Source organism: Schistocerca americana, chromosome 4 (genome assembly GCF_021461395.2).
Source record: "Schistocerca americana isolate TAMUIC-IGC-003095 chromosome 4, iqSchAmer2.1, whole genome shotgun sequence".
NCBI classification, from domain to species: Eukaryota; Metazoa; Arthropoda; class Insecta; order Orthoptera; family Acrididae; genus Schistocerca; species Schistocerca americana.
In genome coordinates, this window is record NC_060122.1 from 368,662,780 (window position 1) to 368,680,829 (window position 18,050).

The following is an 18,050-nucleotide window of genomic DNA, read 5'->3' on the forward strand; positions in this document are numbered from 1 at the left end:
AATTTCTGAGAATGTACGTATGAGGTACAGCATTGTATGGTAGTGAAATATGGACTGTGAGAAAACCGGAACAGAACAGAATCGAAGCAATTGAAAGTGATGCTACATATGAATCTTCAAAATTAGGTGGACTGATGATGTCGAGAATCACGAGGTTCTGCGCAGAATCGGAGAGGAAAGGAATATTTGGCAAACACTGACAATGAGAAGGGACAGGATGACAGGACATCTGTCAAGACATCAGAGAATAACTTCCATAGTACTAGAAGGAGCTGTAGAGGGCAAAACCTGTAGAGGAAGACAGAGACTGGAATACATCCAGCAGGTAATTGAGAACGTAGGCTGCAAGTGCTACTCTGTGATGAAGAGGTTGGTACAGGAGAGGAATTCGTGGCGGGCCGCATCAGACCAGTCAGAAGACTGATGACTGAAAAGAAGAAGAACAAACTCTTCCAATAGCGGCGCTTCTGTATTTACATTATTCCCTGCAAGGTCACATGCTCTGGCTGAGCACTCCTCGCACTGCCTCCGCGCGTTATTCGAAGGCAGTGGACGGGCGACGTAGCGGGCAGTGAGTGTCCCGCTGGCTTTTGCTGGTGGTTAGCGAGCTGCTGCCCCGGGCCGGCGCTGGCCCGTTGTACCTGCACCGGCATAGACGTAAACTGCAGTCACCGAACAGCATCTAATTCGGTGACCTGGCGACACAGCCCCCTTGGTGCTGGAGCTGTGCTAATGACAGAAGTGATTTTCGTACGAACGACTTGGGTACATATACCCTTCCTGGCTATGTGTGGTTGGCCTATGCCCTGCCTTTTGGCATGCGCATTAGACATTTCACAGTCCACCAGAATAGTAAGGTTCATGACACCAGGCTGCTTGAGTGAAGCCGTATTGACTATTTCCGCACAATACCTGGCTAGTCCACCTTGCAACATTGTGACGGCTATGGTAAATTTTGCATCGTACAACACCCACTCTCTCCTGTGACTGCCGCTGCTGCAGTTCCCTCTTAACTTCGTCCATTTGTGATCAGATATGGTTGGTGTGCTATATTAACTTCTCTCAAAGTAATACTCACTCCGTCGGGTCACCTTAAATATAGTTTATATTTGTACAGTCTAAAGTAACAAGTTCTTTGGAAGCTTTCACAGTTGTCTACGTACTGCTCTCATTTCGGTTTTAGTCTTACCACTATTGTTTTCTTATGTACTGCTTATCTTAAGCTCCGACGGTTTTTTCGTTGCCTTCACCAGCTCATCCGCGTTTCTGTTAACCTGCATCCACGATTTGTTCCGATGTGTCCTACGCTTTGGAAATCCAGTCCACCGTGGTTTAAAAAGTAGCTACTTTTGTTGGTCGTTCTGTGTTCTTGTAAAAGAAAGGAAAGTCTATGCATAGCAGAGTAAGACCTGCTGCGACACTTGATACGACAATAGTCAACGTTGTTCCGTTTTGGCACTGGTGCTCCTTGTATTGCTATAAGTGCTGCATTAGTGTCTCTTCAGAGATTCGCCCCTTCAGCGCGCTATTGAGTTTATCTTCGAAGTGAATTAATTCTGGTCACGAAGTCTGGTTTAGGAGAGTCAAATTCGCGTCTGATAGTTCGATAGGCTCCTCTCACCAATACAGCTAAGGCTGAGAAATGCACAGTTGTGTCATCCCTGACATTGTGGCAGGTAGTCAGAAAGTATGCCCCAATACTTTGTATGACGTCGCGTTTATTAAAAATTCATTAGTGTACAGTCATACTATTTTGGCTGTTATAAACTTTCCCTGCTCGCAGCAGCTGGCTACTGCTATTACTTTATAATAGGTGGCGTAAAACCAGTGTGCGTCAACTTGCTGGACGTATTACTCATGCCTCATTGGTTCTTTTGCGCAGCATTTTTCTCCTTCTGTCGCAAATACAATTTCACTGAGCATGAGTTCTGATCTCCCCTATCTACATTGTTTGGACAAGCTGTGATACTCCCCAAACAGCACGTCTGCAACTCTGCTTCCTTCATTTCCACGCCGGCCGGGGTGGCCGAGCGGTTCTAGGCGCTACAGTCTGGAATCGCGCGACAGCTACGCTCGCAGGTTCGAATCGTGCCTCGGGCATTTATGTGTGTGATGTCCTTAGGTTAGTTAGGTTTAAGTAGTTCTACTTTCTAGGGGACTGATGACCTCAGACGTTAAGTCCCATAGTGCTCAGAGTCATTTGAACCATTTTTCAATTCTGCAGGTCTGCTTTTATCCTCAAAAATTAACAATAATCAGCACTCCGAAATTAAGTTACACTTCCTTTTAATTGCTTTTATTGCAATATCACGTAAACACAAAACATCACTTCACAATACAAAACATACTTGAAAACATCTTCCTCACAGTCACTGTTAAAGTTCACATTTTATAAGCTGACTACGTTAAGCGTCTTTCCAACATGACGTCCAACACTTGACCTTCTCAAGGTCCGACTCTCTAACAAGTTAACAACTAACTAACTAATAACCGCTTACGCGCCCAAAAATCAGAGTTACAAGTGCGTCAAAGATCATAGTGACAAAAGAAAGAATACCCATAAGAATAATATCATTGCAATATAAACATATCGATGTATCACAAACGAAATCAAATCTGAATGTTTTCTCAGAAATATGTCAACCACTTTGCAGAAACACAGTAGAATATAGCTGGTATGGAGAGGTTCAGGTGAGGTGCCGTAATGGTTACGTAATTCAAGTACCATTACAATCTTTACCCACCAAACTTCTCGAGCATTCCCCGCTTGACTGAATGTGTCCAGACTGTGTAACACTGACAATGTGCCTGATTTTCAGCTACCGCAAAGGAGATCGAGATGTATTCTACTTCTCCGTCAGTTCTCGCCTCTAGTGCCGCTTTGTTGAAACAGAGAGAGATAAGCTTTCATACTAGCTTCCACTATCAGATTTAATTCTAGTGGCAGTTCCCTCTCTCCTTCCCACAACACCTACAAGTATTGATCCGGTAACAACAAGTTCAATACCAATTTCTCTCGTAATGCATGGTGCACGGCTTCCCGTGATTCCCATACTATTCCCCGCACATCACACACAGTGTTTTCCGATGACTGAAACCACTTCGTCATTGTTATTTCCTTATCCAGTACTCTCACTAAATTCTAATTTATCGAGTCTTCTACGACTTTCGCGTGGTTCAATATGTCCCCACGTAACTTTCATAACAACCATCATTCAATTTATCTTACTCGAAATTCGCGGTCTGTGTTATGTGCCACACATTCGTAGCTTTGTTCCCTTTAGCCCATTATCTCATATATTTCACGTACCTTTCACCCTCCTGATATCATCCTCGCTAGGCGTCCCAAACACAGTTTTCAGAAGTTGACCTCCTGCCTCGATCCAACCTCTTTTCCTCCTTGTACGCATATAACCTCCAGAACCTGCGCCCTCTGATCCCTCAGTTTCTCATAAATCCCATGTATTTTCATGCACTCCCAGTAAACTTTCTTGAGAACTCCATGACTCCTTGAACCCCGCCCGGAGCAGTTGAACGCTTCCTCCAATCTGCATTTCACATGCATTAAATACTACCTGTATCACCCAGCGGTGACTGCTGACTATTACTTCTTTCCTTGCGAAAAGTGCTCCCCCTTCCAGATGATGGTTCTGCAATGCCCTTACTCCGACAATCAGCAGTAGCACGGCTGTGTGTCGCAATTTATCCATCTTACCTCCCGGTGCACTCAACATGCGGAGATGGATTTATATTAGCCTTTCCTCGCCCTGAAAAACCCATGATGCCCTGTAGCAGGCCATCTCGCCTACCTTACAACAAAGTATTACCCTTATATCCAACAGACAAAATAAGAAAAGAAACATATATCTATTCTCATCTCCCAAGTCCTTACGCATACTGGCCTCCTCACTTCGGTTTTTTCACATCTTCCTGCTCATTCCTTGCATCTCCACTTTCCCTTTCTTCTTTCGTCCCAGCTACAAAGATCCTGGAGTAACGTCCGGACTTCCCTGTAAAGGTTTCAGACGTCCAAGGTGTGCAGTTGTCGTCGTTGTAGGTAACTGGATCGTGACGTTTAATATTGACGTAGTTTCTACAATCTGATATTGTCCCTGATACCACGTACTGTATGTTTTCGTCTTCAATTCGGAATTTAGGCGATCGACAGCACGAACCATAGACCTGCTTTGTGCTGTGGTATTCGTGCTGTGCAGCTAGCTGTTTCCACTTGATTCTGCAGTGCATTCGTGTTAAATCTGAGTATCTTGTTTCACACTTTTATTTCACTCTTTCCAATTCTTTAACAGATTCCCCCCTCTCACCCTTTTTGGCTCTTATTAGGTATAACGGTGATGACGTCTTATATAGCGGGTGACTAAAAAGTCAGTATAAATTTTAAAACTGAATAAATCACGGAATAATGTAGATAGAGAGGTACAAATTGACACACGTGCTTGGAATGACATGGGGTTTTATTTGAATCGAAAAAATACAAAAGTTCAAAAAATGTCCGACAGATGGTGCTTCATCTGATCAGAATAGCAATAATTAGCATAACAAAGTAAGACAAAGCAAAGATGATGTTCTTTACAGGAAATGCTCAATACGTCCACCATCATTCCTCAACAATAGCTGTAGCCGAGGAATAATGTTGTGAACAGCACTGTAAAGCATGTCCGGACTTATGGTGAGGCATTGGCGTCGGATGTTGTCTTTCAGCATCCCTAGAGATGTCGGTCGATCACGATACACTTGCGACTTCAGGTAACCCCAAAGCCAATAATCGCACGGACTGAGGTCTGGGGACCTGGGAGGCCAAGCATGACGAGAGTGGCCGCTGAGCACACGATCACCGCCAAACGACGCGCGCAAGAGATCTTTCACGCGTCTAGCAACGTGGGGTGGAGCGCCATCCAGCATAAACATCGTACGTTCCAGTAGGTGTTTATCAGCCAGGCTGGGGTTGATGCGATTCCGTAACATATCGGCGTACCTCTCACCCGTCACGGTAGCAGTTACAAAACCATAATCACGCATTTTCTCGAAGAAAAAAGGCCCGATAACGGTAGATGTGGTAAATCCAAACCATACCGTGACTTTATTGTCATGCAATGGAGTATCCACGACAGTCCTAGGATTTTCGGTAGCCCAAATTCTGCAGTTGTGGGCGTTGACAGATCCTCGGATCGTGAAATGAGCTTCGTCGGTCCGCAACACGTTACAGAACCAATTGTCATCTTCCGCCATCTTTTGAAACGCCCTCACCGCAAATGCCCTCCGCTTCACTAAATCGCCAGGTTATGATGCCGATCAATTTTGTGCGTATAACATCGGAGGGTACGCCTAAGTGCCAACCAAACAGTAGTGTATGGAATGCCGGTGCGATGTGCGACTGCACGAGCGCTGACTTCCCCGTGCATAGACAAACCCTTTACTGTCTCCATTTCTTCCTGAACTGTCTCCGCAGCATTACGCCTTGGTCGGGTGGCCACTACGGGGTCTATCGTTTAAACAACCCGTGGCTTCGAACTTCGAAATCATTCTCGCCACAGCTGCATTTGTCAAAGGACCTTTACCCGTTAGAATCCCCTTCTCTCTCTCATTACAGCTCCTTTTATACAAGATTGTCATGCGCGGTCACTGACGTTTTCCTGTCCAGCGCCATCTGTCGGACATTTTGTGAAGTTTTTTTTTGGTTCTAATAAAACCCCATGTCATTCCAAGCATATGTGTCAATTTTTACCTCTCTATCTACATTACTCCGTGGTTTATTAAGTTTTCAAATTTATACTGACTTTTTGATCACCCGGTATATACAGTACCTCATTAGGGAACAAGAACGTAATATTTTCGTACTGTTCTGAGCTGTATTCTGTAGCAAAATATGTTAGATGAAAGTCCCAATTGTTGTGGTGTGTGTCCATATGCTATCCTACCATCTTCACTATCATGCTATGGAACATCTACATTCTTCCTTTAGTTTGCGGATGTTGGGGTACAGTCTTTAGTCTCTTAATACACGACAGCCGACACGATTCTTTCAACAAATCCGACAAAAAGTTAGTTCCCTGATCAGGCACTTTCATTTCAGGTACTCCTAACTTCAGTATCCAATTATTGTTGTCTTGCACTTGCGCTACAGTTGCTGCCTGTTGATTTGACACGGCGTCCGTTTCTACAAACATCGATATAATTATGTGCACATAATTGTTTGCTACAGGGGTTTATGTTGGAAGGACCAAAGACACAGATGCGAAGTAACAGAAACGGTGGTCATGTGTCTCGTTCAGTTCGTTTCCTGTCATCTTTGCTGGCACCACTACTCGTGACCCCAACTTAGTTTTCTCTGCACAGCAATCCTTCACGTACACATAACTGTCATTGCTTACGAAACTGTTTACATCCGTCACCCGTCCTCTGAGCTGCTTGCCACACCGTAAGTTCATTATCTACACCCCGTACTCTTCATGGCATCCGGAAGGACCCTTTGCACATCCGGAATGACTCCCCTGGTACGCACACAGAGTGCACACCGGCTTCCTTCCTCTCTTTGGCAGAAATGTTCCTAAGGGGCCCCATTACGCGCCTAACGTTGGAGCTCTCAACTGCCAGCAAAACTACCCTCTGTGAATGCCCAGACGCTGCGGACCGAGAAATTTCCTCTAGAATAGGGTGGACGAATGCATCCGCCTCAGAGACTTCGTCAGCCACATATAACACCCGAAACCTGTTTGTCAAACGAATCGGGGAGGCCCTACGATCAGCCCCCCAGAAAGTCTTTCACTGCCTGCCAGGCCTTGGAACGATCTCCCACTAGGCCATGGGGGCAGGGTCAAATTCAGTACAAGCAGTACCCAGGGCTGTCGCAGCAATGGACCGATCGATCAGGGGGACACGTGAGTCGTGCTCGACGTCCCTCGCATCCCCATGTCAGAACCCCGACAGTTATGCCGCTTGGCAGCAGCCTGAAGCTGTGTGACGGAAGCCAACACTGCCTGGAGCTTTGAGCGAAGGGCCACCAACTCAGTTCGCATCTGTACACAGCAGTCTCAGTGCTTATCCATTACTGAAGTCGCTCCTGTTTGAAACTCGTAAAAATATGTAATAAACGAACGGTGTACTCACCTTATTAGCAGCAGGGACTGGAGAAGCTCTCTCACTGACGGTCTAACCAACAGTGAGCTGTTCTAAACAAAACAGAACAAAGTCTGTACGATATGAGGGTCGATACAAGGATCGATAGCAACGGCGGTACTGTACACTACACTGTTTTTAAAATAAAAGATTGTTCCTAGTAAGCACTCAAACACGCAAGAAATTACAAAAATATGCTATTAACTACACCTGTAACTGAAAATAAGCCGCTTCTGTTTGAAGCTCGTAAAAATATGTAATAAACGAACGGTGTACTCGCCTTATTAGCAGCGGGGACTCGCTATGCTCTCTCACTGACTGTGTAACAGACACTGAGTATGGTGTAATATAATTTATTCTGATGTTGAACATATTAGTAAATATTTGTCCATAAATTACATTGTCTTCTTTAGTCTCTGGTCCCAATTGAACCAAATTTGTGTACATTCATACGCTAAATTGAGCCCCAACTTACACGAATTCGACTTATACAGTTATTGCTCTGTGCCAAATATTGCGTACGTCCAGAATATTACCTTAATTCATTTTCCTTTTCCTTTTATCACAAATTCATGTCACTCTTTCCTAACAGACATTTGTAGGTAACTGCTGATAAGCAATCAAGTTGTGTTAAATCTTCACTTATTTTAAATGTTTAATAAATTTAGCACATTACTTCTTTTGTGACTGTATGTGTAAGAATTTCACTGACGAGGTTCACTAATTTAGTTCCAACACCAAATTCTCAGTTCACTTTGACTTCAGCTTCCCTTCTAACTCTAATGCCTTCTTGATATCAACAAATGCTACAGTTGACTATGTGGTCTCTGATGAACTATACATTTCAAATTGTATAATCTCTTCCATTCAGGAGCTACCTTTCCTTTGGCTGGTTACTGATGGAGAGTTTCTTTAGTTTTGTAAAGCAGAAATTTTGGAATTACTTTATGGACCACTGGTAGGGGATATACATCTTCACAGTCATTTACAACTTCTTTGTTACTTTTCTTATGCAGATGATGTATTAGTTTAGGTATCAATTTTTCTGAAATCTTTTTTGTCATCCTATTTCTCATAAAACGATTTGTAGATCTTACGGAAGTTTTTACAGTGACCTTTACAGAAGTACCTTTTTTATGAAATCATCCACACTGACTTCTTCATTTTTGAAAGTTATAATTGCTTTTCTGACTTCTTCAATTATTAGTGTGGTACCTTCCTGATGATCTTATATTTAATGCAAATCATTTTATTTTGTCTAATACCTGCTTCATTCATTAAAAAAATGAATGAGTTTTATGTCTTCCTAGAAAGGAAAACAATTTACTTAAGACAAATTTACGTATTTTAATTAAATCATTCTTTCATTCGTGAAAATAAGTTTTTCATGAGTTATTTGTGCCAAGTCAACTACAAATTATCTGTGTAACATTATCTTCGTTAATGTCCATCCAAAATTAAACTGCGAACATTAGGCATGACAATCTGATGTCACTCTTTCCGTTTCATTGTTCCTCTGAAGTTGATTGAATGCTTTACTGAGCTGCAAAGGTCTCAAACACTTGACAAAAGACTAATTTCCGGTGGACATAACCATTACTTAGGCTTTGTTTTCGGTATAATGACAATAGATAAATCAATGTTGCTTTAAATTTCCACGTACATCGAAGTAAGGTTTCGCTTTGTGTATGCATGAGTTGACACTCCGTAGGCATCAGTTTTGAGGACGAGACATGCATGCACCACGTGGGTTGTTTGGTGGAATTCCGATTTTTCTGTACCTAAGTAAAATATTCGGTTGTGCTCCCGTTTTCATTAGTGGAGAGAATACGCGAGTAATGGTGTCTAGGAAAGCCAAATTTTACAGTTTATCTGTTGCCATGATGTTCTTCCTCTGTACTGTCTATGACATAAAATTACAACTTAGACAAATATTTTGGTCGGCAGATCGATTTACTAGCTACTGTTACTTATATAGCACGTTTTTTACAATAAGTACAGCCTTGATATCCATGATATGTAGCTGTAGATTGAAACAACAAGATGTTGACGCTTTTTCCTTGAAACTTGCTTCGATTCACACATTCATGTATAATATCGCATACGCAGATAGCGTGCATTTGAAACCTCTGCACAAATGGGCAGCAGCCTCACTAAACATATATTGGGCGCTTATGTACAGTTGGATTACTTGGAGTATGCGGAACTCTTTAGCTTTGGCTTCAGTAATGCGTCTGTTTTTCACACATTCATTGACGAATTTCGTCGTGCTGCAGTTCATTATTTTCAACATGGCGTTGAGAAGATGGTTTGGACAACTGAATACGTATTTACTGCAGTTGTTCAGTATGTCTACAGAAGATGACCTCAATTTCAGGATTGCAGAAGCGCTGCAGGTTTCTTCAGTAAAGGAAGATTTACAACATAATACCCATGCAGTTCATCCACATCAAATCTTAACAATTCCTGAAGATGGAATACATTCAAGGAGGCAACTGCAGAATACATCAAACAATACCGATAAGCTATTGACGCAGGATAGATGCACGATACTCAGAAAGTTACGCAAAGTGTACTGCCTCCTTGATCAGTCCGTAAAAATTGTAAACAGTGCTTATGGAGTGCAAAATCTGACGCAAATATCTTCCAGTCTTATATGTATTGTCGTCGAAACGTATGGAATTGCTGTCAACTGGCGTGATCTAAGCAGTGCTCTACATGGAGACCAGAGAATAATAAATGTAGTTCATATGTCTCTGTGGTTTGGCCTGATGGTTTGGCGGATCGTCGGCATATCCTACAGCTGCGAGATGGTTATTCAGGAGGCGAGACGCACACAGCGGCTGGTCACCAAACTTCAGATGCTGTCGCTGCCTGCTAGCAGTGGTGTTCAGGAAGAGCTGCAGCTGTTTGCGGAACAGCTGGCGTGCAGCACAGTCCACTACAGCGCAGCTGGGTTCTTCACACTGGACCTGTCGTTGCTGAAGAGCGTCGTGGCAGCTGTCACCACCTATCTTGTTATTCTCATACAGTTCTCTGTTGCTGACACTAATGTGGAGCTATTATAGCAAGGAATACGTTTTACTGAAAAACAGACTATCACAACGTTTTTACAAATGTTCTTGTAATGTAATATTTTTGAATCCAAAACCACATTTTAGAATTTTGATGTTGTACACGGAAGCATGCTGCCAATTCCTCTAGATTCGAGTAAATGGGGATATCTGATGAATCATGATCCAAGTATCAAGCAGTTATTTTTTATATACGTAATTGTTATTTCGAGTGACACGTTTCTGGACTTTTCCATTTGCTGACGCCATTTTCTTGGTACAACAATTTTCGTGTTCTCTGGAGCACAAACTTTGAGCTCGTTTCTTAACCTGAATAGTACATTCCTATAGACCCTCTACTTGAAAATGAATTAGAAATCTTGTGATTAGAAACAATGAGAAGTGACGAAATGTGCAGACATTTAAAATCTGAATGTACTAGAGATGGTGGAAGGGAGATGGGCACACATTAAGTCACAAGTGCCTGCTTTTCAAATGGTACCATTCTGTTTTCAGTGTAACCTGTTCCCAAATCTGTGTGTATTATTAATAAGGTTCTTACCTCTATCGTGCGACTTGTAAATCCCGTACCTCGCCATTATAATTTGTGCAGTTATCAGCGTTACCGAGTGCCCTGATTTTGTTTTGTGGGACAGCACGATCATCCACGGATTCATCGCCCTTCTCCGATATAGTACTGCCATTTACCCACAATGTAATATGAGTATATGATATAATTTAATCTGTTATTTGAAATTAAAATGGAAAGTCTTCATAGCTGTTAAAAACAACGACATAGAAATTATTTACTGGAAACGTAACACAAACTTTTACAGTCCTTCATTCCGTCTCCTGAAGGGAGAGATTTGGGTGGTCAGACAGCTTTTATTGTTTTCAGCCTTAAGTCTCACTGTCCTGTTTGGACTTCATTTATTTGTAAATGTAGAAAATGAGAATAAACTTAGCTATGCTCAAATAAAGTATTTAATTGTTGTTCTCGCTCGGTTCAAAATCTGTTTGATGTATCACATGACATCCTTTCCATTTGAAAATTACGAGCTGCATCAAAGATTTCCAGTACAAAAATGATCGCCATATTAGTAGCATTGTCTCACAGGTTTTCCTCCTCTCTTATATCATACTACTTGACTAAATTTGTATATATGCGTCTATTTTGTTATGTGACTGTGTATCCACACCTAAGAGCTGCTCTTTAGAATATAGCACGTGGGACGAATGACGTTGTACAAGTTCCGGTGAACTGTTTTCTGTCAATGAAACCAACGACGATTTTCTGTCTGGAAAGCAGGAGATGATTAAAGGCTGTGAGCAGCGTCGAGGATAAACTTAGTTCAGATACTATAACCGGACTTATAATTAAAGTGGGCTTTGTTAACACATGGATCGGATTCACCCAATGGGAATTGAGTGTAAGTGTTTAGAAGAACAGACTGTACCTAGGGAATATATCAATTAATTCTGGATACACGTTAAGGAACTTTGGAATACTGTAAGGCCGCCGTAACAATTTACTCCATAGAATTTGGAGCCTTAAGATGTTTTAAGAATGGAGATCATAATGGAATCTCTGTCAGGAACTTATATTAATAGTAACGATCATTACTACGAACTACAACAAGTAAACTTATTGCTAAAGGTGACATAATTTTGGATGTAGTATGAGCAAACACCTTTTTCCAAAGCTGTTTCACAGAGGAAGACCGCACTGCAGTTCCTTCTCTAAATCCTCGCACAAACGAAAAAATGGCTGACATCGAAATAAGTGTCCAAGGAATAGAAAAGCAACTGGAATCACTCAATAGAGGAAAGTCCACTGGACCTGACGGGATACCAATTCGATTCTACACAGAGTACGCGAAAGAACTTGCCCCCCTTCTAACAGCCGTGTACCGCAAGTCTCTAGAGGAACGGAGGGTTCCAAATGATTGGAAAAGAGCACAGATAGTCCCAGTCTTCAAGAAGGGTCGTCGAGCAGATGCGCAAAACTATAGACCTATATCTCTTACGTCGATCTCTTGTAGAATTTTAGAACATGTTTTTTGCTCGCGTATCATGTCATTTCTGGAAACCCAGAATCTACTATGTAGGAATCAACATGGATTCCGGAAACAGCGATCGTGTGAGACCCAACTCGCCTTATTTGTTCATGAGACCCAGAAAATATTAGATACAGGCTCCCAGGTAGATGGTATTTTTCTTGACTTCCGAAAGGCGTTCGATACAGTTCCGCACTGTCGCCTGATAAACAAAGTAAGAGCCTACGGAATATCAGACCAGCTGTGTGGCTGGATTGAAGAGTTTTTAGCAAACAGAACACAGCATGTTGTTATCAATGGAGAGACGTCTACAGACGTTAAAGTAACCTCTGGCGTGCCACAGGGGAGTGTTATGGGACCATTGCTTTTCACAATATATATAAATGACTTAGTAGATAGTGTCGGAAGTTCCATGCGGCTTTTCGCGGATGATGCTGTAGTATACAGAGAAGTTGCTGCATTAGAAAATTGTAGCGAAATACAGGAAGATCTGCAGCGGATAGGCACTTGGTGCAGGGAGTGGCAACTGACCCTTAACATAGACAAATGTAATGTATTGCGAATACATAGAAAGAAGGATCCTTTATTGTATGATTATATGATAGCGGAACAAACACTGGTAGCAGTTACTTCTGTAAAATATCTGGGAGTATGCGTACGGAACGATTTGAAGTGGAATGATCATATAAAATTAATTGTTGGTAAGGCGGGTACCAGGTTGAGATTCATTGGGAGAGTGCTTAGAAAATGTAGTCCATCAACAAAGGAGGTGGCTTACAAAACACTCGTTCGACCTATACTTGAGTATTGCTCATCAGTGTGGGATCCGTACCAGATCGGTCTTACGGAGGAGATAGAGAAGATCCAAAGAAGAGCGGCGCGTTTCGTCACAGGGTTATTTGGTAACCGTGATAGCGTTACGGAGATGTTTAATAAACTCAAGTGGCAGACTCTGCAAGAGAGGCGCTCTGCATCGCGGTGTAGCTTGCTCGCCAGGTTTCGAGAGGGTGCGTTTCTGGATGAGGTATCGAATATATTGATTCCCCCTACTTATACCTCCCGAGGAGATCACGAATGTAAAATTAGAGAGATTAGAGCGCGCACGGAGGCTTTCAGACAGTCGTTCTTCCCGCGAACCATACGCGACTGGAACAGGAAAGGGAGTTAATGACAGTGGCACGTAAAGTGCCCTCCGCCACACACCGTTGGGTGGCTTGCGGAGTATCAATGTAGATGTAGATGTAGATGGATGAGAAAGTAAATTTGATGTTACAATTTCAGAGGAATCACCCTGGGATAGGACTTCAGCCATTTAGGAAATCCACAGATTACCTAAATCTGGAGAACTAACCAGCAGTTAGAACGGGCGTCCTCTCAAATGCAACTCCATTATCTTAACCAGTGCACACCTCATTAAATTATTCTGTGCTGCTTGATGCGGAGATAGTTTTCGTATGCAGAAATTTAAGAAGTAGAAAGCTTCAATTATAGTAGCAGTTACGAGGAAGGAGGTGGCTGGCTACGTGTTGCACTAGTCGTACATCGATACTCAGCCTTCAAATTTAGTACAGTGGCACAGTGCTAACAGACTAGTTTAATATATTTTAGCAAATTGGCTTAAGGAACTGCGTTTTTAACCATCAGCTGTATAAACAAACCATCATGCCCTACCGCTTTCGGTATCTCAGACCACCATCACAGTAAGACTATCAACAGAAAAGTGAAAAAAATTTAGTATACACGTTATGTGTAGTAAATAACGTAAATATAAATCTTAAAGATAAATATGGAAGTACATACAAAGGCAAAAACATCGGATGGAAAAGCTGTTCATCTTTCTCTTAGGTAGTTGGAAAGTGCTCAGCATTGCAATAACTGTACATGGCTGTCTATCAATACAATGATCTTAAACAGCTTCAAACTGGTCTTACACGCAACCACATGCGAAGGAGCTGTTATGAAGAATGTTTCGAGTTGACAAGGGAACAAAACAGATCACATGTTCCTTAAGAACTCCAGAGAACAGATTGCAAAGTATGGCCTAACATATTCAATATAGATTACATACGAAGACATATTGACAGGAGTAATAACAATAGAAGCAATAATGTATATTTTAGAACAACATCATACTATAGTGTGACTATGGAGTCAATCCTGTAAAGACCTATCATATACATGAAAACAAGCTGGCAGAAAAAGTGATGTATCCAAGTAAAACAATACTGGCCAAGTCATTTCAAATCACCCAGGCAATGTTGCTCAACATTTTTTATTTCTCTGAATTTTTTATCATTTTTTACCAATACCTAGACAATAAAAAAACGATGTTTGAAAAAAAATTTAAGCCATAGTTTTTTTCTAGCAATCATTTTCAAAATGGTGGTTGGGAAAACTTTAATCACAATTATTCGAAAAGTAGTTTGCTCAGCATGAAATGAACTTTGGGCATACATTTTCTAAAATTTTTCAATCATGTAAGAGAGTCACTCTGTCTGTAAAGACTCAGAAAAAATCCATCTATCATTACTTTTTAAGACCATAAATTTATATGAAGGAATTGAGATCTGGTAATAATGTTATTACTGTGTTAAGTACGTACATAACTACTTGCAGCATAAGTTTTAGCCCTGAGAATGCACTCTTGTTTTTTCTGCAGCTTTTCTAAAATGGCCAAAATCCTTTTCAACATCAATTTTCACAGGTTAGTTATTGAAAAGGGACTGAATGAAAACAAGTGAAAATTTTACAGAATGTTCTTTATACTCATAGAATCGTGACGAAAAAATTGTGACTGAGACTCAACTACAGTGACAGTTATGGAGCAGTGAGTTTCAGTAAAAACGCAACCCTCCTACATGCTCGTTCAGTGCCAAGCTAGCAAAGAGGTGTTTGTAATTATTGCAATTGGCAGTGGTCATTTTAATCATTGCGTACAATAGGTGATTAAATATCTCTACTTTTAAATAACAATAGGCAGTGATGACAATAGAACGTTTCTTGTCTTTGCAGTTGGGGTGTATAGTTTATGAACGTTAGAATACCTCAATGGGTACGATGGAACTACTGGGAAGTACCTTGGTAGATAACATGCAGAGAGTGAGCTGTTCGAATCCACAAATCCAATGTAGATGTAAGATTCATAATACATCCTTTTTCCCCCTTTCGTGAATCGTAGCATACTGTTGGAAACCACGGACCCTGAAGTAGTTATATGACCTTCCTGGCTCTCATAGTACTGTTCAAAAATCTTTACGGTTGATGCCACGTCTTCTGACCGAACCTACTTTTTGTTGCAACAGCTTTAAGCCAACGCTACACTCTATTTTTTTAAAACTCAGCAGTTTAGTTTTACGTTATGACAAACACAGAATAATAAACGGCGGACCGTATTAAATTTTATAACGGTAGCTAACAAGCAACACGAGTCGAATATGCTACGCTCTGAGAGCAGTGCGATGGTTTTCTGTGCCGAATTGACCTGTTCGTTTCAGTTGGGAAAATTTGGAAATTTGTGGTAAGGTCTTATGGGACCAAACTGCTGAGGTCATCGGTCCCTGAGCTTGGACACTACTTAATCTAACTCAAACCAACTTACGCTAAGGACGACACAGACACCCATGGCCGGGTGAGGACTTGAACCTCCGACGGGGGGAGCCATGCCAACCGTTACAAGACACCTGTGACCCACGCGGCTACCCTGCACTGCGTTTCAGTTGCGAACTTGAGTAGTAACTGTACTCAGTGAGGCACAGGTGGGTGTATATATAGTCTCTAGCGGTAAAGCATAATTAGTGAAGTGACAAAGTCTATCCAGGCGGTTCGAGCTGTTTATGAGTGAGAGAGAAATTGAGTGAGCATTGTGGGTGCTAATGGCGGATGAAGATGAAACAGCATGCAGTGAGAGAGAGAAAGGGAGGATGAGGGGGGGGGGGGGTCGGCGAAGAAAGCGTGTGCAGTGAAGAGCATTAAGTCAGCAAATACCTTCTCCTACAAACTCAAGTCATTCCTTTATAGTTTTTGGTCATAGCATTATTGTAGGTTTATTATGCTGCTTGTCAACTCATTTTTGCCTGTTATGAATTGAGAGGAAAAATATCTTTTGTAAAACTAGCGTTGATACGACATTTATAAGTGTTGTTTTTCTGACTGTGTGACAAAACTCCGCGTGCTTGGTTCTTTAGGATGAAATTATTTTGATAGACCCTTCGCAGAAGCCTTACAGAATCCCACGGCTCTGCAGAGCACGCTTTGAGTATCACTTATTTAACATATCTCTGACATGAATGTGTATGGATATACAAATTTTATATGTGACTATTGTTCACAATTCCGTATCACATACACAGTCCACACATCGTATTATCGTTTACTGTATGGATACTGATGTTAAGTCAACTGCACACCGATATTGTGGTTAATTGTTATTAGCACCAGGGTCAGTGCCCAAGGTCTATGTAACATGTCCGTTGATGAAAATCTGAGGTCTAAGATATGCAGAAACGTGGTTTATAGTTGTTGTATGATGACTAATTTGATATTTTAAAATAGTCAACATCGTTGATACTGTGTGGTTGCTGCTGTGTGTATGCTTACGTCTTCTGCCTGTCGAGGACTGTGTTACGTGGATATTTGAAATGTGATGCAGTTTATTATTATGTACTCATGTGCTATGTCTCACTATACAAAATTTTTCTGTAATGTCTTCATTTGTCAACATTAGTTTAGTTTGTGTAAGACATATCTGATTTAATTGTGTGCGGATACACCAATGTTATTATCGTCTCCATTCCTTGATTCAGTGTCACATATAAAGTTCCTGTGTAGTCTAATTCTATGTGGTGTGATACACAACGCTTAATCATCTGTATAGTGAAGTTTTTGTGTCTGGGGTCTACATCTACAACTGCATATATACTGTGCAAGCTACTGTATGGTGTGTAACGGATGGTACCCTGCACCATTAGGAGTCATTTCCTTTCCTGCTCCACTCACAAACAGATAGAGGAAAAAACGACAATCCGTTTTCCACCGTAGGAACCCTAATCTTTCCAAAATGTGTGGCAACAGTATCGTTCTGTAGTCAGCTTCAAATGATAGATCTCTAAATTATCTCAATAGTGCTCTTTGAATGGAACGTCTCCTTCCCTCTAGTGATTCTCATTTGAGTTCCTGAAGTGTCTCTGGAATAAATGTCTGTTGTTCGGTGTTAAATCTAGCAGCAAACCTCTGTATTGCTTCGACGCCTTTCTATAATCCAATGTGGTGCGGATTCCAAATACTCGAACAGTTTCTCAACTATAGTCCGTTCATCACAAGAATAAACCTGGAGTAAACTTTGCACTAGGTATTCTTACACGTTTGCTGAAAACTCATTGGATTTCCGTTTCACGTGGGACTGCAGCTAAGCTGTCTCGAGAACTGTCAAGTACGATAATAAGGGTAAGTTTTGTGCTGTGCGTTACGCGCATCGACTTAGCGATAATACGGGACAACAGCTTTGCCGGCACATTTAACTAGGAAAGTACTAGCCGGTTAACTGGTACAGTTAGCTGGCAGTGACATGGCCAACTGCAGTTCACACGTACAAACAGACGAACAGAGAAGCAATACAGCTTCGAATGTCATTTAATTTTTAAGCAGAATGAAATAATACACTGCAGATCTCCCACAATACGCTTCTTAGACGACTAGACGAAAACCGCAATACTTTATCATTTTTAGCTAACGTACAATTGTAATTAAAAACAAGAATGATGAAAATTCCTGACATAATCACAGGGTGATTTTTCTGCATAAACTGTGT

General features: G+C 41.5%; 1 protein-coding gene across 1 annotated transcript; it reads left to right on the forward strand.

The window, feature by feature from the left end:
• The first annotated feature begins 9,425 nt into the window (after positions 1-9,425).
• Positions 9,426-10,202, forward strand: LOC124613486 (putative gustatory receptor 2a). Its single transcript, XM_047142195.1, has one exon. The coding sequence runs from the start codon at positions 9,426-9,428 to the stop codon at positions 10,200-10,202; it is 777 nt and encodes a 258-aa protein (XP_046998151.1).
• Positions 10,203-18,050: the final 7,848 nt, after the last annotated feature.